This window comes from Mercurialis annua, linkage group LG1-X, assembly GCF_937616625.2.
Source record: "Mercurialis annua linkage group LG1-X, ddMerAnnu1.2, whole genome shotgun sequence".
In the NCBI taxonomy this organism is placed as follows: Eukaryota; Viridiplantae; Streptophyta; class Magnoliopsida; order Malpighiales; family Euphorbiaceae; genus Mercurialis; species Mercurialis annua.
Genome location: NC_065570.1, coordinates 11,002,168 through 11,024,207, shown reverse-complemented (window position 1 = coordinate 11,024,207; position 22,040 = coordinate 11,002,168). Strand labels below are relative to the sequence as shown.

Below are 22,040 nucleotides of genomic sequence, written 5' to 3'. Positions count from 1 at the left end.
ACTTTTAGGATAAGATCTTTTTCCTGGCTTGTCTTTGAATCAGACTTCTATGGAAAAAATTTAAGTTCTGGTCTCCCTGCTTAATCCAGATTATTCTGGATTTTTATCTCAGGATACACTTCTCCCAGTACATAACCTTGTGAAGATAGCTACTTATAGCTCTTTCTTCATCCTGCAAAAACTCATTAAAAGGGTCCTTCACCATATCAGCTTGTAACTTATTAAGCAAGACCTTAGTAGAATTAATCATTGATGTAGCCGTGTGCCTATAAGCTAATAAAATGAAATAGCTAAATATAAAAATCTGACCTTTGGACTATAGAAATTCTGATAGTATATTAAAGGCTTAATTACTTAAAAAACCCTCACCTTTAATCTTTATTTCGTTTATACCCTGACCTAGGAAAACTGTCACATATACCCTTGACGTTGTTATTATGTTTCGCCTCTACCCTTGAGGTATTAAATTGACCTCTTTTCATTTGCAAAAGAGTTTAAAATAATCCTTCATTTTTTACATATATTCTAATTACACGTCAATGTTATTAATTATACAAAAACACCTTCTTCTTTAAAAAAATTCAACTAATAATAATAATTTAATTTATATTAATTATTAATAATTTTTTAAAATAAAAAACCGTAAAAAAATTTACATAAAACAAATAAAAAATTCAAAGTAATTAATTTCAACCTAATACCGTACTTTAATTTTAAAATCTATTTAATTTTTTTTTTAAAAAAAAATATTAAAAAAAAATTGCTCCTCCTCCATGGGAGGAGGAGCTTTTCTTCCTTCCATGGAAGGAAGGAGCAGCTGCTCCTTCCTTCCATGGACGGAGGAGCAGCGAGCTCCTTCCTTCCATGGAAGGAGCTCGCTGCTCCTTCCTCATGGAGGAAGGAACACGTTGCTCCTTCCTCATGGAGGAAGGAACACGTTGCTCCTTCCTCCATGTGAGGAAGGAGCAGATCTGCTCCTTCCTCATGAAGGAAGGAACACGCTGCTCCTTCCTCCATGTGAGGAAGGAGCAGATCTGCTCCTTCCTCACATGGAGGAAGGAGCAGCTCCTTCCTCCATGGATGGAGGAGTCCATGGAGGAAGGAGCTTAGTTCCGTAAAAATAAAAAAAAATAAAAAAAATAATATTAGCGGTTTTTAAATAAGAGTATGGTTATAAGTAGGATTTAATAAAAATATTTTATTTTATTTAATTATTTTATTTAAATTAAAAAAATTAAATTATTTTAGGACTTATTTAAACGTTTTTAAAGATGAAGTATCTGTTTGTACATTTTTTAATAGGAAAAAAGTATAAAATAACCCTTAAATTTAGTTGTTTTTAATAAATCATCTTTTTTTTGAAATTTGGGGTAGAGGTGAAACATAATGACAACGTCAAGGGTATATGTGACAGTTTTCCTAGGTCAGGGTATAAACGAAATAAAGATTAAAGGTGAGGGTTTTTTAAGTAATTAAGCCTATATTAAATAATTGGTCAATCCAAAAAGAAACCTTTAAATGAAACTCTAATTATAATTTTACTATTTCTAACACAATACTGCAACAATTTTAACTAATAAAATTAAGTTGTGTTTAATTGATTAGAATTAGAGTTGTTTATAAAAATTACCAAATCTCAACCTTGACATTTAAATGCCATAATTTACTTGAACTCGTGATATTTTTTACAGTTAATATTATAAAAATTTACCAACTTTACACATTTTCTCATTTTAATCACACAATTTAAATTTTCTCATTTTTATGCACGAATCACTTTTTCTCAAATTCATACACGGTGCTGAAGTGTCACAGCTCCATTGTTGTAATTCGCTGTGACGGAGGTCATTTTACACCAATAAATGAGTGTCACCTCAGCACCGTGCATAAATTTGAGAAAAAAATAGTAATTCGTACATAAAAATGAGAAATTTTAAACTGTATGATTAAAATAAAAAAAAACATGTAAAGTTCACGACAAAGACATATTGTAATCAATCAAATTCAAGGCAATGTTAGATAGAAATCACTTTAACGATCTATTCATTGCGGAATGATAAACCTGATCTTGCCCAATTGAGGCAACTTATAAAGCTGGTGATGAATGGCCATTAGCTAAATTTATCGGGTTAATGACCATTAAATTTGGTTTTTGTTAATTATTTCCGAAATTATCACCCAAAATTTCATAATTTCCATTTTATACCTTCCAGACCGCGGAACTGTTCCGCGGTTTGTGCAAACCGCGGAACAGTTCCGCGGTCTGTCCTACGTGGCTCCTCGCTGGAGGAGCCACATAGGAAAAGTAAACCGCGTAACAGTTACGCGGTTTGCTTTTCCAACGTGGCAAACCGCGTAACTGTTACGCGGTTTACTTTGTGCAGTCAGGGAATTTAATTCCCTGACTGCACTGATTGGGAGAAAAATTCTCCCAATCATTTTAATGTAATTATTTAAAAAAAACTTAAATAAATAAAATATTTATTTAAAAATGAAAAAAAAATTATTAAAAAAAATTACGTTTTAATTGTTGAATTTTTTAAATTTAAAACGTTTGAATTAGTTAATTTTTATAACATTCTACAAAAATAAATTTATAAAATGCTACAAAATAATTATATTAACAAATATTCAAATATAATTTATACTTCATAACAATAACATATTTAATAAACTAAAAATTACAAATTAAAAAAGATTACTACATCAGATAATAATGTACAAAGTACAAAAAAGAAATCACCTAGGAGTCCTATCGTCATATCTGCTAGTGACCGGGAGGTTCGAGCGCAAGTTGTTTCTGTTACGGTTCGCCCGACGGCCTGTACTGATGGTGAGGTAACGTCGACCTGGGCGACCATCACCATCTCCCTCTCCTGCATCGCCCTCCTCGTCGTCGGCTCCGTCGTCACCCTGCTGGTCCTGGGGAATGGCCGTACTCGTCGTAGCTGGTGGCGGGGTAACAAATTCTCCTTGTTGGCGGAATATCATCGCCTCCATGCTGTCTAGACCTAACCAACTGCTACCATATGACAGAAAGTCTGTAGTCCCATGTGTCTGTGGAAGTCCCTGTGAAGCTGCAAAGTCCTGTGTACCCTGTGTAGGCTGATCCCACTGCACCTGAAAAGGAGGCACCGTAGGTGGTACATAAGCAGGCGGCGGTGGAACAAAAGGCGAAGAAGGTCCTGGTGGCACTGGATATGAACACGACCCGTGAAAATAGTGATGTGCCGAAATCCCGTAAAACTGGCCAGAAGAAGAAGGAGGACCCGATGAAAAGGGTGGCGGTGCAGAGCTGGACCCCGCGTAATAGTAATGCCCTCTGAAAGGATGAAAAACCACTGGGGAGGCATAGGATCGGTAGGACGCTGAGGTGGTGCAGGGGGGTGACGCCGCTCTCGCCGTCGATGTCGCAGTGAAGTCGGATCTATCGGCGCGTCAGGTATGACTGGTAGTCGATGCGGCGGTATAGAAGGCTCGATAGGGGGCGATGTAACATCACGGCGGTCCTCTCTAGTGCCTCTCTGTGTGCTGGTTGCGAACCGCCGAAGCTCAGTGTCAACAGGAGCATCCCTACGTACACGCTCCACAAAATCGGCCTGCACATAAAGATATAATACGTTAAAAAAAGTAGAAAATTAACCCACAATTTATTGATTAATTAATTGAAAAATATATAATTTAAAAAAATACCTGTGCTCCGAGCTCAGCGCCATGTCGTGTGATCCAGCGACGCGTGACATACCGAAACCAATCCATATACTCGGAATGATAATGAGGTGGGTCCTGGAGGGGCTGTCCTGAAATTACAAACCGGAGTCGGTCGTCCCACACACGAATGTAGTGAGAGTGTGTCTGGATCCAAGATGAGCTGCTCTTCAGGGTAAGGGAGTGTAGTGAGTGGTCCTGAAGTGGGGCGTCTGGAATACCCTGTTGCAGTCCGAACTGCTGCAGAACTCTGTCTGCCTGGTGCCACTCCACAATATGAAAATAAATAAGTGGAACCGTGGCCCGCCAAAAAGCGCGCCCATCTAAACAATACGCTGGGATAGTGTCCAGCATATCATCAGTGTACGGCTGCCAGATAAACTGCATGTATAAAATATAAGACATTTAGTATTAAAACATTCCCACAATGAGCTATTTAACATACGAGATAATAAAACCGAAACATAATTTCTTACATCTTCGTAGCGAGATGTGTCAAGCCGAACACGGATGTCAGGCAGCGAGTGTCGAGCCGCACGGCTGGCGTTTCTCCGGCCTCCCCATCTGTTATTCAAGAACAACAACACATTAATCCGTCAATATTTAAGAAATAGAATAAAATTAAAAAATATTAAATAACAGTAAAACACACCTGTCGCCCAGTGGTAGATGTGGTGAAATAGTGGGATCGGCAAGAGCGGGAGCAATAACTCTAAGTCGGTCCAATGCCCACAGCTGCAGTATCCACAACGGCCCGCCCATGTTGCGGCGATTCGCAGACCGCAACGAACATGAGCAAAGCTCGTGATATAAGTAAGCCAGTGTCGCCGATCCCCAGCTGTAGGTCCGAACTGCCGCCAAGTCCTCTAAAAGTGGAAGAATCCGTAACGAAGTCTTTCCACTACCGAGGTCAGTGAAGCACAATCCTGTGACAGCGAGCAAGAGATACGCCCGTGTGTACCGATGGACAAGCTCGTCAGTCGCCTGGTCTGGTAATGCACCGAAGTCGGGGAAACTCTCTAGGATCCAAGAAGTCCGGACTGTGGAATTTGCAGGCTTTTTAGGATATCTGCCCGCAGGAATCCCCAAAACCCTCTCTGCCACTGCAGCCCAATCATGTACAATACCTCCTGTAACAGCATGACCGTCTACTGGTAGTCCGGTCTGAACGGCCACGTCCTGTAGTGTAACCGTGCACTCTCCGCCGGGTAAGTGAAAAGTGTGGGTCTCCGGCCTCCACCTCTCCACAAGGGCTGTGATCAGCTGCATGTCGACGCTGTAGTGACGCATAGCAAAACAGCCTGCAAATCCAGTAGGCTCGATCATCGACCGAATACGGTGGTCCAACCTAGCGAACGGCAAAACAGCGCTCCTTCTAGTCGTACAGCTAGTGCGAGACAGAAATCCCTCGTCAGATCCCTGAAAAAAATAAACATTAAGTTAGTTCAAAAATTTAATTAAGTTGCAAACGTAACTGTTGACAAAAAATAAGATGCAAACGTAAGTTACCGTGCCATCCCAGACATCCTGAGAGATATGGTCATGCTGTAAAAAAAGTAGCGCCGGTCTTTCAGGACCCGGCTGCATGTGATCGTGAGCAGCTGCCGTGGCTGCAATTTGTTCAATACAAATTATTAAACAATTAAATCATAATAATATCAAACACTTGTTCACAAATAATATGAAACAATTAAATAAAAATAACTTCATCAATTAAACGGTCAAGTAAAAGTGTTACAAGAGTTTGTTATTTAAACTAAATAACTAAACAAACACAAAATAGAATGAGCTGCCAAATTTTCAATTTTAATAGAACACAAATGGAATTACAACATCCGTAGTACATGATAAATGGAAACATAAATTCTCACATCACTGAACTCTAAAAGGACATGAACTAAGGTTATGACCATATGTAAGACATCTTCTACAGTAGTTGCTATTCCGCCTGTCCCTAAATGTCTGGTCCATTTCATTCCTACGCCTACTCTCAACCGGCCTACCCTTCTTCCTCATCCACTGTCTGTTAGGAACAAATGGAATTTCAGTGGAATTGATCCAACGATTTCGATTCCATAAGGGTTCAAATGAAACAGAGCTCCACGCTAAGATTCCGTACTCGCATTTGTAATACCATGAAATGTAGTCACGGTAGTTCTCTCCGTATTGGTTGCAGGCAGCTATCGCATGGGAGCACGGAATTTTCCACTGTTGAAATTTTCCACAGGTGCATGTCCCGTCCAGTAGACGAACTTGCTGTGTATTGCCACCCTTTTGTCTTACATTGTCGCACTGGGTCAAGACATTGAATACCTTCTGTGCCACGTTGAACTGTGAAGCCGTATGAGTCTTTGACTTATTTTCCCAAGTCTCAATTCTGTGTGCACAGACTGGAGTCCACACGAAACCGGATGCCAACCACATTTTGTAGTCGTTCACATGCTTAATGAATACGGAGTTGACCTTGTTAAATATTGCTTCCAACATGGCTGTGATAGGGAGCCCCCGAATATTCTTTAACATCGCGTTGACCGACTCAGCGTAGTTTGTTGTTATCACACCATGCCGCATTCCAGACGTGTCGCCACTCATGCTCCATTTTCTAACATCAAGGCGGTCAAGATACGCATAACCCTCAGGTGAATCCGCCTCTATCAATGACATGTACCGATCTCTTTTATGCTCTTGGTATGCGCGTCCTACACGTCGATTAAACCGTCAATATTTTCCCATCAACCAAAAATTTATGTATTATATTAAATGACAAGAAAATTACCAGCTTTTTCAGCAAGCTTTTTGAGATATTTTTTCTTGAAGGCGTTGTGGAAGTTGCTCACTAGGTGTCTAATACACCACTTGTGGGTATCACCCGCCCACTCAGGCCCCTCCATGGCACTCATAATACCGGAGCCGCGATCAGATATGATACACACCTTTCGCTCACCCAAAACATACCTCTTCAACATCCTCATGAAATACCTCCAGGATGCGGCAGTTTCCGACTTCACAATGGCAAAAGCTATCGGCATGATGTGATTGTTCCCTTCAATTGCAGAAGCAATCAGCAAAGTCATTTCATATTTTCCATATGTGTGGGTGCCGTCGATGTACACCACAGGCTTGCAATACTGAAAACCCTTCACCACTGGCTCGTAAGTCCAAAACATATGCTTGAAAGTTCTGAATTGTGGATTGTTTTCAATTGGTGTACCTGTGCATACACCGTTATTAGTAATTATTAAATCGAACATATTTTTAATATACTCGAATTTTTTAAAAAAATTACCGGTAGCATGCCAGACTGTCCTGGGATTAGCAACGGTGACATTCGTCATAAAATTGCAAATCTCCTTGAAAGAGTCGTCCCATTGTCCGAACCTGTTTGCAATGGCCTTTTCCTTGGCATACCAAGTTTTTTTGTATCCGGGCCTAACTCGCAGTTTTTGAAAAATCCCCTCTTGAAGCGTTTTAATCCTAATGTCACGTTGCAGATGCAATTGCGTGTCGATGTGTTCAGCTATCTGTCGCGCTCTTAAATTGCGATGGTCTTGGTTCATTGATTGGCCGCTGCATTGGTGGGGGCCGTTATATCTTGTTATTATCCAGTCTGACTCGCCTTTTAAAAGCGACGCACGCAACCTCCAATTGCAAGTGTCATTGTTCACACACACAAGAACTATTGTTTTACCAGTTGTTACACTACTCTTGTATTCTTTATTAGCTGCAATGTGATAACTCGCCGCGCATGTCTGGACAGCATACCTCGAACTAAAAACCATCCCCAATTCAAACTCTTTGCCTGCTTCCCATATTGCATTTTCTTTAGGCCACAGATTCATATTGACACACATGTCGTCAACATTCTGATGCGTGTACTCATGAGGAAGGCGCGACTCAAAATGATCTGTATTTTGTTCCGACCGACCACCGACATTCTCACCATGGGTGCCATCTCCATTATCACCACCGATGTCATCATCATCATCATCCTCGTTGTCATCAACAACGGCCCCCGTAGAAGTGTTCTTCTTCCTCATCCTCATCACTAAAATCATCACCATCGTCTACATCCGCACAGTCGTCTACATCCGCACAATCGTCTACATCCACAGAGTCGTCTACATCCGCACAGTCGTCTCCATCCGCACGTACTTGAGATAACGGATTGTGCACAATATAAAACTCAAGTACCCTCATTTGTGGCGTCCGCGAAACATTACGCCACATTGCTTGCATATGAACATCTGTCTCCATAGGAAAACCATCATATTTTTGAAATCTTCCATGTTCATCGAACCGAGGCACTCGTAGATAAATCTTCACTATCTCGTCACCATCCTTCAGCCCAATTACCCTTCTAATTACGACTTGTAGTTGTGCAAAATTCACTACACTCGTCAGTTGAACCAGTTCTGATTTACCAGAAACATAATCAACTCCACCCGGAGTCGATAATATTGTACCATCCCAATAAATTTTTAGGGCTGGCAGCTCATTTGTCGTCATTACTACATTAAAAAAATATAATTTTAACTACATTTTTAGGGCTGACAGCTCATTAAAAAGAGGGTTACTCTCATTTAAAATATAATTCAAATATTCTACATGTCAAGTTCAAATTTTTAATAATTAGCCGATTTAAATGTAAATACGAATATTTTATGTTAACTTTTTTCACAAACCTACAGTTATAAAAAAATTATATTTTCTCTAAATACTGTTAAAAACAAATACCTATTATATTTAATTTTTTAGTATCGAATCTATTTATATAATATAAAACATAAATTTTAATATTTTCACTAATTCCAACCTAATATAAAAATATTCTAAAAATTTCATATATTCGATTTTCTAATTTTAATTTACTCTATTTTACATTTATATAAATTTTATACACATTATTCTAATTTTATTTACACATTAATCTAATTTATTTTATAATATATATTTTTAAAACAATTAACTAAATCTAACTATATTTATTTAACTAACTACATTTCAAACACTATTTTAATCTAATTACATTTCAAACATCATTTAAATCTAACTACATTCAATAATTAAAAATAACATAAATTTAAAAAAATCACCCGATAATTCCGCCAAAAATTAATATTCTCCGCCAAAAAATAATATTCCGCCACGAAAAATAATATTCCACCACGAAAACCGACTCCGCAAAATCTTCTCCACAATAATTCCCCGATTTAATAAATTTTTCTCTCTCTATCTCTCTAACAATTTTTTCTCTCTCTCTCACTATATCTCTATCTCTCTTTTTTTCAAAATGGTTTGTGAAAATAAGGGGGAACGGATTCCCCCTTATATAGTAGTTGTAGACCGCGGAAATGTTCCGCGGTCTACAACTACTCAGTCAGGGAATAAATTCCCTGGCTGCCAACTACTCAGCCAGGGAATTTATTCCCTGACAGAGGGAATAAATTCCCTCTGTAAACCGCGGAAGTGTTCCGCGGTTTACAGTGACGTGTCACTGTAAACCGCGGAACTCTTTCGCGGTTTACACTGACGTGGCTCCATCTGCGTCCAGATGGAGCCACGTCTGCAGACCGCGGAACACTTCCGCGGTTTACTCCAAACCGCTTAAGTGTTCCGCGGTCTAGAAAGCACAATTTGAGAAAAAAAATTAAACACGGGCTAATATAAGAAATTTTATTAATTTTTGAGATAAACATGTCATTAACCCAAATTTATCCTTTCAACATGCTAATTATGGTGTGGCTAATTGTCCAACTTTAGATATTGACACAGCTCAATTCTAGTCAGCACCCTAGTCTGGTTACCCAGCTCTTTTCTGTAGGCTGCTTTTACTAAGAACCGAGTAATTATTTCATACAACCGTTGTATCACGGTATTTTTATAACATAGCAATAAATAGTTGTGATATTGAAATAATCGATTATTTTTTATTTTTTTGACAAATGTCTAAAAAAATTCCAACTTTTTAACCCGTTTTCAATCATACCCTAACGTTAATATCTTATTTCGCATTTTATCGTTCAATTGTACTTCAATTTTTTGACTTTTATACTTTTATCAATTTTTTTTTACTTAAATGACGAAACCATTCGATTAATTAAATTTAAAAATAAAATTAAATTCATTTACATTCAAAAAAAGGAACAAATAAGTTCTTTATTAAAAACTAACTAAAAACCGTAATCAAATTAAAAGTAATTTAAATTATAATTAATTTAACTAAATCTAAATACATTTTAAACATATACAATTAATATATGCTAGACATGGAGAACGTTTTTCATTTTTTTCCAAATGAGAAAGACGTCAATTTAATATTTCAGGATGCAATTAAAACACAAAAATGCGAAATAAGGTAAAATTGATTAGATTTCAACGTCACGGTACGTAGGATCCAATGGGGTTAAAAGGATGGGATTTTTTTAAGACATTAAATTTTATTTTTTTAGCATTAAATATTTTAATTGTTGGCTAAAAATTACCTCTAATTTTAATAATTCATAATTTTAATTGAGTAAATAATAATGTTTGCTCTTAAGTGGTATTTTAGCAAAACATGAGCTTATTTGAAAGAAAAACAAGTTAAACAGAAGATGAAGAATCTAGAATTGAAGACCCAAAACAAGTTTTATTTGAGTTAGGACTATTTGTCAAATATTGTTTAAGACTTTTTGTAAAGATAATTGAATTTAATGATTTTCGTAGGCTGAAATTTTAAAATGTTTTAGATATATTTAGAACATTTTTTTCTATAAATCTGTTGGAGGATTGTTTTGGAAAAATCTGCCCACGTATGGTGATTGTCTTTTTACTTTGTCCATGTGCAAATCGGAATTTTGCTAAGTACAAGGATCCAAACGTAAACAATTTTGAAATGGGGGCCTCTCAAACAAAAATGATAATATAGAGGGATCTCCGTATGAGTTTTGTTAAAATAAAACTACATGTAAAAGTCGTAATTTTTTTTATATAAATAGCCTATTTTATATCATAGTTGCACAAATCAATTATAACTACCATTACAGAAAGTAATTTTTTCATACTACTTTGGATATCCATAAAGATAAATGAATTTAACTAACCACAACTATATCATATTTTACTTTACATAAATATTATACTTAAGCCTCGTATGAGCATGGTTCTTCGGATATTCGTCTGCCCAAGCCTCGTATGAGCTGGTAAACTGAGAGATGTCAGTGGACTAAATTGCAAAAAGCAACATCATATCTTTAAGAGATTGTAAATTCGATCTGATGAGCTATTACTTGATGTCAATAATAACATGGTTTGATTTTGTATAGGTATTTTAACATGGTTCGTTTTTGCTTATTAAATAAGTATTTGTCCAATTTAAATGCTAAATTTGAACATAACTCATTACATGTGAAGTGGATTTTAATCATCATATAAATTACGTATGTTGTTATAAATCCATTTTTCGGTAATAATTTCTGGGCTAAATTTTAAAAATTATGTCTTGGAGATTAACCTCAAAAATATTATTTCGGAATTTTTAAAATAATTTATTTTAATAATTTTTTAAAAATATTCCTTAGTTCCGTTTAAACTCATTTTATCGAATAATATTTTCCTAATTTCAATATCATGACTCCGATAAAATTACTTTTATAATTCCGGTTATGAAAATTATGACACGTGGCAAATATCAACAAATTAAAATTACAGGATATTACAACTAATTTGTATGATATATAAATTAGAGAAATTTAATTGAACTTTAGCCAAATTACTGAAAGATGGCTTAAATGATTAATTATAATTAAGCACTAATTCAAAGTTAGTGGACTTCTTCTACTTGGATATGCATAGCATGATGGAATATGAACTTAGACAAATATTTGTCTAAATACACATGTTAATTCTCTTATTGACACATAAGGAGATTATATGTCATGAGGCATGAGAAGTGTTCGACACATAGTCTTTGAGAAATGTGTGCAATAACACATAAAAAACCTAACATTAATATTTGAAGCTAGTTGTTGTCTTTGGCAAAATTTTATGCTAAGAAACATTCTCTTTCGAAAGAATACATAGATTTGTTCAAATGTGGGCTTTAGAGAAAGTTAAATGTTACTTAAAAGGAATTCATGTACAAGGCTTGGACATACTTGCATCTTCATCAATCATACAACAAAGAACTACAAACACGTAAAAACTTATAAAGGCATCTTTACGTTTTGTACATTTACTTAAAAATTATTCAAATTCTAAACACAGAAGTACATATTCAAAAACAAATGTTACCAATTGAGTAACAAAGCAACTCTAATAACTTTAACTCCATGTAACCTAAGTCTTGAGAAAATTAGAGAATCTGAAAAGAAAAATTAGACTGCAGTATCAAATTGAAATAAAATAGGTAAGATAATATAAAAAAAATTCCAAAAAGCTGTAAATCGGGATGGGTTTAGTTTAGAAATGAAAAATGAATCTAACTTAATGTCTTACTTTAATTAAAAATTAAAGGGTTAATCTCATAAAAATTCACGAACTTTACACGTTTTCTCATTTTAATCACGCAGTTTCAATTTTCTCATTTCATTCACGAACTACCACTTTTTCTCAAATTCATACACGGTGCTGAGGTGTCACGGTTCCATTGGTGTAATTTGCTGAGGTGGATATCACTTTACACCAATGAATGAGTGCCACCTCAGCACCGTGTATGAATTTGAAAAAAAGTGGTAGTTCGTGTATAAAAATGGGAAAATTTAAACTACGTGATTAAAATGAGAAAAACGTGTAAAGTTCGTGATTTTTTTTTTATATTAACCCACAAATAAAACACTAGTTAAGAAAATAAAAAATGAAAGAAGGATACAAAAATCTTGAATATTGCTTGACCTGTTGGTTTGTAATTTATGCACGAGTGTTTATCCCACGCAACTGTTGCGCCATGTCATTTTTACAACAAGCCAATGAAGATTTGCGATAGAGAATCTTTTAATTATCACTAATTTTTCCACATGATTAGCGCATGATTGGTTTGTTTCACGAATGACATGGCGCAACGGTTGTACCCAATAATTATTCTTTATGCACAGGTAGTTACATGCCTCTTGGGCTAGGGGAATGAAATGAAGATTCGAGGGATGGTCACGAAATAATCCTTACTATCAGGAAAACAAATTAGATATAATATTTTTTTAGGCTCTTTTCTTCATAGATTAGGCAAGAGTTGCTTTCTCTATAATTTTACGTAAAAAATGTATTGAACCATGCTTGGTAATAGGAATGGTGTTTTTGTAAATCTTCACTGTTATTGATATCATTACCAGCCTTTGGAAAAAATAAATTGAACTACCATTAGGGAGATTTTATGGAAAAATCCATGGTTAAGACATTTCGATAAATTATTTTCAAAAAATATTGAGAAACTGTTTGCATTTTGCTAATTTAAAATGCTTTGAGAGCATTATGATGAGCATTGCTTGCTTTAAGTTTAAAATTCCATCTAGGTGGACTATTATTAGAGATTGTTATCAACTATGCTTAGATACTAGGTTGAAACTTAGGCATTTCATTGGCCCGAATAGCTACGCTCCTCCAATTCCATATTTGGCTCATGGAATAGCTCCAGCTATTCCGTATAGAACATTTATTCATTGTTCTAGTTCATGGAATAATTACTTACTATTCTATTATTTTACAAAATAAACCTATCCCAAAAGTAAAAAATAGTTATTTCATTGTATATTATTCCATTACACAAACAACATAATCTTAAAATAATTAGAAGGAATTACAATCAAAAAAAATTAACATCAAATAGTTGGACTAGCATTCAAAGAATTAATTATATATGTGGTACATGTTTCTAACTTGATGATGGTCGGAAGCTGCACAAAAAATTCATTCATACATGTCATTAATCATATAGATAAGTGCATTGCTAAGCCACTAAAGAACTGCTGAATAGACTTGAAAACAAATTTAATATTACAATGGATAATGCTTATAACAATAATGTCGCAGTTAGGAAGCAGTGGGGTAGAGAGAGTTTTAGAGAAGACATTGCAAAGGAGGCAGAAGTTGGTCTATTTTGCATAAATACTTCCAAGTAAATAATTAAAAGGCTTATTTCCATTCAAAAGTTATCCTGCACATAGATTTTCTACATAAGATATTTGTTTTTAAATCACGAACGTATATGAGAATGCAAAGTCGAAACAGATCCCAGAAACAATAGCTTTAAAATGCGAGGGAAAACAATTAGAATTGCTATATGCAGATATATGTACCTTTTAAGTCTGAGCCGCATCTCGTGCTCTTATATCTTGCTCTAATTGTTACCTTTCCCCCTGATCCTGCAATCCTTCCTTCCTCTGACTGAAAATCAGAAAAATTTATAAGCCACATTTGAAGCAAAAGTTTCTTTAATAGTAATTCAATAGTATTACCACTATTTTGCAATAGGAGCCTGCAGGTTGTTGCGAGTTGGATGAAACAGCAGATTTATCCAGCTACATAAAGTTGAAAACTGTTGCGGGATGATTCCTTTGATGCGGCTGGTGAACTCCATTACTAGATCGTCGAATTCTAATCTATGTAGAGATCATTGCTAGATCTAGGTGAACTCTCACCTACTAAACTAGCAAATATTAAATTTGCTAGGGTTCAAATTTTGACCATCCACCATGTTCATTAGCTTCTCCTATTATCAACTAAAGCCAATATATAGATCATGCTAGTATTTTGCAAAAGATACTCAAGAACTAATAATTTTATATAACTGACTAAAACCAAATTTAAATTCAAGAACTAACAATATTAGCAGTCAAATGATAACCATTTGCTTAGAAGCATCAAACATGGCAATTAGAGAGCAAACTTATAGAAGATAAAGCTTATGTAGCATATTTTGATCCACAGATTACACAGTTAGTCAAACTATGCAGCACCAACTTTATATTTTCTTACAAATGTATATCTCAGGTTAGCATGAGATCGTTCCCTCCGAGGTGAGGACGAAGGCAAACATGAACCTCGTGTTCTTCTGGTCCCTCGCGAAGTTTAGGCACCAGAATCTCGAGTATGGACCCTGGTCCATCGTAATATGCTTCAATGTTAGCATCTTCAGAAATTCGAGTTGAAAGTGGGATTTCCCTGACAAACTCCCCTGGTGGACAATGCTCAGAGGTTGGATCTGTAAGCTTGAACGTCCTATCATATCTCTTGATGAATGGCACGCAAGAAGTGCTCACACCAGATACCTTGATGATACCATGTGTGAGAGTATTTCTCCAAGCAACCTTCACCCTCTGCAGATCCACAAAGGGCAAGCTGATCATAATTAAATAACCATCTTCATCCTCATATATTGATTTTGCAGCTATCACAGGCCCGTGAACATTCTTCATGACCCCGCCGAAATTATGCAGCCATTGTGGTTCATTTGGAGGAAGTTCCATATCTGGAACTTGATCAGAGGGGGGATTAACAGCCAGATAACAATCGTCCTCACTGCCATGTCGGAAAAAATCTTTCCTCCTTTTGCTGCTGACTGGGGATAGGTCCATTCCATCACCATTGCTATGATTGGATGGCTGGGTTGACAAATTGAGCCCGGAACCATTTAGAAGCTTCTTTGGGTGAGAATTAGGGGCAATGTTTATCTGGGGAAGTGGTCTCTCAAGCTCAAAATCTGTGTTAGGAAGGTTTCTCCATGAACTGAAATCACTGGCTTCAGGTGGAATTGTGAAGTTCAAGTCCCTGCCAGTCAGTTCCGTCCATCTTTTCCTCTCGTCCTCATCAAGACCTGTGAGATTGGGTGAGTGGACAACTTCAATTCCATGAACACACTGAGGATTTGATAGTCCTCGATAATGCTTTCGCTGCATCCGGTGCGACCGACCAAAACCCCTATTAACACTAAATGGAAATGGGCGATCCCCTTGACGGGAATGTCCATTCATGTAACTCCTAAGCTGCATTTTACCCAACGCATTCTCAGGCCTCTCCTTGAAAACCCACATGTACAAATTCTCCATGTCATGTTGAACCATAAAAACATCAAGCTTGAGATCAGATTTGTCAAAACCGGAGATTCCATTGCTATCGTGGATAATCTTAGCATTTGATTTCTCATTCAAAGCAGGTTTGAAGTAGAAACAAAAGAAAAACCAAGCACCCCATATACTATCAACCCGCTTGGCGCATTTCCTCCCAACTTTGGTTACATTTAGAAAAATCTCAGTCTCATAAACCTGTTGACCAAGTCCAACATCTAAAATATCATATGTTTCTGAATTCCATAACGGCGGAGGAGGGCTACGCTCTACTGACAGGGGTAAATTGATATCCGGCGGACGGGAAAGAACGATTTGACGATTCATTTCCAAATCCAATTCTTCGTGAGAGGAAGCACTAGAATCCATGGACAAGAGTGTCGACGGATGATGATGATTCTCCATCGATAACGCAGTAGATTCTCCAACAATTCTTGGTGAATTTTGTTGAATTTTATCTCCACAAAGGGTAATCCAAAAGCATCATCATATCCTTGGTGAATTTTGTTGCTGGTAGGCGATTGAATATATCCGTAATGAAATTTTTTGAAAACCAATTCAAGAACAAAACTTGATAAACACCTTGATCAAAAGATCAATCCCCAGAATATCTGCCCTCCATCAAAACCCTAGATTGATCCATCAGATAACTTAATCCCATCCAACAAATTCAAATTCAAACAAAAGTAACCCACATATAGAACTATCCCCAACTCCAATAAACAAATTAATTAAAGGAAAAATTAAAACTTTTCTTTAGCCACTGTATTTTTGCATAAAAATTAAAAAATGACACTCTAAACCAAAGAAAAACGCTAGAGAAACACAATATCTAACCCTAACTCCAAATTGTCCCGAAATCCGCCAAATACAGGCGGAAACCACTGAATCAACACCGTCAAATCCATCCAACTCCAAGAAACTAGAAAAAAGGGGACGTTGAAGAGTTACCTTATAGGCAAAAAATGAAGGAATTGAGCAGCAAGAAATTTGAAGTGGGTCAGTTCTACAACTACAACATCGTCATCGATAAACACCATTGTGTTTTTTTTTGTTTTTTTTTTTGTTTTTTGACTTTCTTGGTTGTTGCTGTGAGTAATTTGTTGATGAGGTTGTTGAATTGAAAAGGAGAAAAGTCTACCGGTATATGTAAAGCCTGCCTCAGATATTACCTGTTTTTTCCTTTGTTGTTGTAAACAGTTGAGAACCGTTTGGTTAATGGAAGTCTGTGACGGTGAACTTTTTCTCTTTTTTATTAAATGCAGAGGCAATCAGGCATGACTGTTAAATTTAAGGCTAAATGTTTCAAATATACGATATTTTTTATGTTTTTTTTTAATTATATTCCAACCTTTCAAAATTAAAATTTTATCCGAATATCGGGTTTTAAATTGATCTCTTTTCTATTTTAAACAAATTTAAATATGTCCTTCATATTTGAAATATTCTCTCCAATAGACACTTAATGTTATAATGAGTTTAAGCCCTGCTTCTTTTCCGACTCTAAGCTGCCCTCTTCCTTCTTTTAGTCACTCCTTCTGAAATTAGATTTTGTTGTTCCTCTCAACACTCTCTTTTACACTCGTTTTCCATTTTTCTTTTGCAAAAAGCCGAGATCTTCAAATGAATGATGTTGTTTAAAGATGGGATTATATAAAAATAGAAAATGAGATAAGAAAGGACATGGATCGCATGTTTGCTTTTAAGGATGTACTAACAACGGCAGATTATTCGGGCCGCTCTCGGGCTCAGAGAAACCCGATTCAGTCATTTTTCACAACAACAGATGATTCTACCAGATGATCACTTTATTTTTTGAGAATCTTGAAAATTTAATGAGATGAATGATTTGAAATTTGTTTAATTTAATAATATGTTCGGTTGGATTTTTATGAATATTATTGAGTTTTGAACATCGACGTACAACAGAGTTGTTGACGGTGACGGCGTGTCATCTAAGGCATCAGTAGTAGTGTTGGCGACTATGCAGGTTAATCTAATTGTTTTCATTTTAAAAAAATATTGTTATTAATAAAAAAAATACTATTAGAAAAAGTTAGGGATTGAATTGATTCAAATTTGCTGAAAATGACAGTTTTTACTTTTAGTGTTAAGTTGAGGGGTGAATTGATCCTTTGTTCAAATATAGCAACAGCAAGTTTTAAGAGCATCCCCAATGGACTCTCTAAAATTGTCAAACTCTTTAAATTAAAGAGTTTGACAATAAATTAGGAGTCCAATGGACTCTCTATTATTTATATTTAGAGTAGAGAGTGAAAATGGCTCTCCACATGTAGAGAGTCATTTTCACTCTCTACTTCATTGTTCAAATAGTAGAATTTTAAATTTTGAAAAATAAGGTGGTTATTTTTACTTTTAAATATTATATTTTTACTTTAAGTAAAAAAACTGAATAAATAATGAATAAAAAATAAAAATAAAAATAAATTATTTTATTAATATTTAATATTTTATTAATATTTTTTATGAAAATAAAATAAAATAAAATTTAATATTAGAGAGTCAATTAATTTATTATTATTATTATTATTTAATACTTTTATTTTATTATTAATTATTAAAATTATATACAATAAAAAACTGATATTAAAGAGTCCATTGGAGTAAAATTTTAAATATCACTCTTTATCTTTAAGATGCTCTTTATTTTACAAAAGATGCTCTTTATTTTAAAGAATATCATTGGGGATGCTCTAAGGTCAAATACATGATGGTGCTTGCGGTGTAGGTTTCAAGTTTCAACCATGAATCCCACTATTTTTTTCTTTTGAACACGTATTAAACGCGTATTCCAAGCATCTCATTGTTGATTTGCTTTTGTCTTTGTCCTTTTAATTTTTGTAAAGGAATCCATAGTAAATTGAGGTAAGCATACTCATTTACTATCTTTAAAAATTATTTATAAAATTAATAAAATTTTCATATTCTAAAATATACTATTAATTTTATTTTGATTTTTATTTATAAAATTATTGTTTAAAAAACACTAAAAAAAACCGCGGAGTCTCACCGGAAAATTTATGGTCGTGGGAATTTAGTAGAAATATGGCCGGAAAGATATCCGCCTAGCGGCGATCAACGCCAGTCAGCTTCGGGCAATTTTGCGAAAAAAAAAATTGCTTGAAAAAAGGGCAGAATTAAGACAAATACAACAGTGGTCAACAGCGTAGTTAACATAGAAGTTGTCTGTTGTATGTCTGTCTATACAGTCAGATTCAGAATCTGGGTATAACACGAAAGTTGTTCCTCTAATCATTACGAGTGCTGGATCAAACTGGGGTTGATTCCGAGTTCAAACAAAACAGAAACTGGTATAGAAGTTGTTGGTCCGGCGGCATTGGGCTTCAAAGCCCATGGTGATGTTGTAGTCAACTAGATCTGACGTGGTAGGCTAACTCTGACTAAGATGGGTCCGGGAAGTTACATAAATAAAATTCTACAACTATTACAATTCTGAGCTCAAACGAGTCCGAAAACACAAAAACGAAATTGGATTTGATGTGTTTATTGGTTTTTTTTGTGTTTTGTATATATCGCAGTGTTTTTTAAGTGTATTTTTTCGTTATATTTGTAAACAAAAAATTTGGTACCTTAAAAATTTCAGAAACTTGCCCGGTACTTTTATAAATGATGGATTATGAGCTCCACGACTGTCTGTACCTGCAAAACAGAGTAGATGACTGATCAAACGATGGTTGTCCGATTAAATCTCTGGTGCTTAAGTCAATATTGAATTTAAGAGAGAATAATTGTATGCAATTTAATTCTCTATGTAGGCATACCTCAGTCCCTTATATAGGGATGAGAAAAAACCTGGTAGAGTCTTAATAGGAAAATAGTTCCTCTAGGGAGTTGTAATCTAGATAGGAAAAATATTCTTATTTAGCGTATTTTCCGTTTAGGGATGAGTCCTAAATAGGATCAAGTCCTAAATAGGGGTGATCTTCTTGTATTTTAGGCTCTGAATAGAAAACTATCTTTAGCTTTATGTAGAAGATCTTGATCTTTTAAAATCTTCCTTATTTATCGCTTTGGACTCAATCTTTAAATGAGATTCGTGTCCAAATTTCGGTCTTTTTTATTTGCCAAATCATTTCCATATGAACTTCTTTATTAGGCAAGCGAATCCCGTAGGATTCAGTTTTGCCGATACAGTTCGTTAGTATTGATCTTATCTTTGGCTTGTTTTTCTTTGGCGAACCCTGAGACGAACTTCAGTGGGCTACAAATTTTCAAAATGACTAATAATATATTATAATGAATTTACAAAACAACAAATCTTCAAGGCCGGAATTGATGTGATTGAGGATTAATTTAGGCCAGTTAATTAGTCCTGAAAATTAATTTGGTCCAGCTGATTGTTAAATGGGACGATGACAAAATTACCTAAAATTTTAAAAATATTTACAAAAGTACCTATAAACTTTTTTTATTTACAAAAATACGACTGATTTAAAATTAATTACAAAAGTATCAAAAAATGAAAATTAATTACAAAAGTACGATTTGTATAATGTCGGTATAATTATGGTATAATTTTGGAATATTAAAACTATAAATCAGATAATTTAAAAATAATATTTGGTTTATTATTGGTATATTTTAGTATATTTTTGGTATATTGATTATAAATTTTTATATATATTTTCTAGTTGATAACATGTATTTTTTTTTATGTGTATTTTTCACTATAATTGGTAATGAACTAGAAAATTTGTATACTCTTGGTATACTGATGGTATAATTTTGGTATATTATTAATTTAATTTTCAGTATACGATTTGATGTAATTTTGGTAAATTTTTATTTAATATTAATAAAATCTCAGTATGTATAATGTTGGTATAATTTTGGTACAATGTTGAAATAATGTTAGTTTATTAGTATACTAACATTATACCCACAATATACACCGTATGTTTGATATTATTTTTTATTTTTTTATATTTTTATAAATATTATTAATATTTTTGTAAATGAAAAAAGTCAAGATATACTTTTGTAATTATTTTCATTTTTTTTGGTAAATGGTGTAATTTCCTCTTGTTTAAATCTACAATTTTGCTTTTCAATTTAAACATCTCACTATGAGCTATGATCTGAAGCATATGCCATTAATAATAACAACATGATCAATAATGTCATATTTCAGATCCATTTTATAATTTTGGGGATTAATCTTCAACGATCTCAGCATAATATCTCTTTTCAACTGAACCTCAAAACTATAAAAATTCTTGTTAACTTTCTCATGCCAGAAATTCATTTTTTCCTATTTCCGCTCCTGTATTTTTTGAGTCTCGCAAATCTCTTCAAACTACACATAATTCTCATGAGAGATTTAAGGGAAAATAGGTTCTATTAAGATAAATTTAAATCTCAAAAATAAAATAAAATCTATACACATCATAGTTTAAGAATAATCATCTAAAATAAAATTATTTAATTGGGCTATGTATTAAGTTTAGAAAATTACAATTAGGTTAATATAAAAAAACATAATTTTCAAAAAACATAAAATTAGGTTAAGGATATATTTCAAAGCTAGATGTTGAGCAAAAAGCACAACTTGTAATAATCCGGAAGTCGGAATCGATCCCACGAGGAGTGAATCTAGAGCGATTGATGAGAATGAATTTTAGTTGCGATTCAATTCGTTTAGCGAAACTCGAATGGCTGAAGTTCAAATAAGATTAACACTAAAAAGGCACTAAACAACTAAACAATTAAACTAACAATTCAAGCAATTAAAATAAGAACAAGTTTAATCAATAAGTAAAAGATGTCTAGGGGTTGAAATCATTCCTAGGTCATGCATACATGGTAATGGATAAATTGGTATATAGCAAGGGCCGAGTTGTGCCTAGCGCACCGTTCCCGCTCTCTTGAGCCTCTAAGAACGACAAAATCAATCATCAAGTAATCAATTAATGCCTAACTCACTCTCGTGATACTAAACAAAACCAATTACCCAACATCAATTAATCAACAAACTCAAGGTCACCTAAATCCTAATCCACTCTCGTGGTATTACAATCTAGGCTTATAATTCCAAAGTCTATTCACCTAACCATTTCTCAATGAGTCAAGCAAACACTAAATCATGCATTAGATAGCTAGGCTAACACAAGCATTAGGAACTAGAATTAGAACAAGCATTTAACCAATCACCATACCATTTAACATAACAAGAAGGAAATCATCTCAACCCCCAAACATGGGGGATTAGTTACACATTTCAAGAGCTAAATCAACAAAATGATAAATGGAAGACAT

General features: G+C 34.7%; 4 protein-coding genes across 4 annotated transcripts; all 4 read right to left on the bottom strand.

The window, feature by feature from the left end:
- Nucleotides 1–2,268: 2,268 nt before the first annotated feature.
- LOC126662362 (serine/threonine-protein phosphatase 7 long form homolog) lies at nt 2,269–6,238 on the bottom strand. The gene is made up of 7 exons (XM_056105607.1): nt 5,828–6,238; nt 4,361–5,127; nt 4,185–4,272; nt 3,694–4,089; nt 3,207–3,599; nt 2,744–3,120; nt 2,269–2,410 (listed from the first exon to the last, which is right to left on the bottom strand). Exons 1-7 carry the CDS (start codon nt 5,843–5,845, stop codon nt 2,269–2,271), a joined length of 2,181 nt encoding a protein of 726 aa, XP_055961582.1. The 5' UTR covers nt 5,846–6,238.
- On the bottom strand, nt 5,855–7,690 carry LOC130015444 (uncharacterized). The gene is made up of 4 exons (XM_056105598.1): nt 6,995–7,690; nt 6,485–6,919; nt 5,958–6,407; nt 5,855–5,916 (listed from the first exon to the last, which is right to left on the bottom strand). The coding sequence occupies exons 1-4, from the start codon at nt 7,557–7,559 to the stop codon at nt 5,855–5,857; spliced, it is 1,512 nt and encodes a 503-aa protein (XP_055961573.1). The 5' UTR covers nt 7,560–7,690.
- Nucleotides 7,691–7,693: 3 nt separating this feature from the next.
- Nucleotides 7,694–8,930, bottom strand: LOC130015618 (uncharacterized). The gene is made up of 2 exons (XM_056106085.1): nt 8,802–8,930; nt 7,694–8,216 (listed from the first exon to the last, which is right to left on the bottom strand). Exon 2 carries the CDS (start codon nt 8,212–8,214, stop codon nt 7,708–7,710), a length of 507 nt encoding a protein of 168 aa, XP_055962060.1. The 5' UTR covers nt 8,215–8,216; nt 8,802–8,930; the 3' UTR covers nt 7,694–7,707.
- Nucleotides 8,931–14,440: 5,510 nt separating this feature from the next.
- Nucleotides 14,441–16,995, bottom strand: LOC126658008 (uncharacterized). Its single transcript, XM_050352625.2, has one exon. The coding sequence runs from the start codon at nt 16,146–16,148 to the stop codon at nt 14,667–14,669; it is 1,482 nt and encodes a 493-aa protein (XP_050208582.1). The 5' UTR covers nt 16,149–16,995; the 3' UTR covers nt 14,441–14,666.
- Between the last annotated feature and the right edge of the window lie 5,045 nt (nt 16,996–22,040).

Bases quoted from the DNA above. Each gene is read 5' to 3' on its own strand.
- LOC126662362 (XM_056105607.1), bottom strand. The intron at 3,121-3,206 runs GTTCATATCCAG...CCTCCTTTTCAG, and splicing joins TCACTATTTTCACGGGTCGT to GTGCAGTGGGATCAGCCTAC. The intron at 2,411-2,743 runs GTGATTTCTTTT...TCTCCCAATCAG, and splicing joins TATGACGATAGGACTCCTAG to TGCAGTCAGGGAATTAAATT.
- LOC130015444 (XM_056105598.1), bottom strand. From the start codon at position 7,559: ATGTGTGTCAATATGAATCTGTGGCCTAAAGAAAATGCAATATGGGAA. The intron at 6,920-6,994 runs GTAATTTTTTTA...GTGTATGCACAG, and splicing joins GACAGTCTGGCATGCTACCG to GTACACCAATTGAAAACAAT. The intron at 5,917-5,957 runs GTCTACTGGACG...AAATTTCAACAG, and splicing joins TGGCAATACACAGCAAGTTC to TGGAAAATTCCGTGCTCCCA.
- LOC130015618 (XM_056106085.1), bottom strand. From the start codon at position 8,214: ATGACGACAAATGAGCTGCCAGCCCTAAAAATTTATTGGGATGGTACA.
- LOC126658008 (XM_050352625.2), bottom strand. From the start codon at position 16,148: ATGGAGAATCATCATCATCCGTCGACACTCTTGTCCATGGATTCTAGT.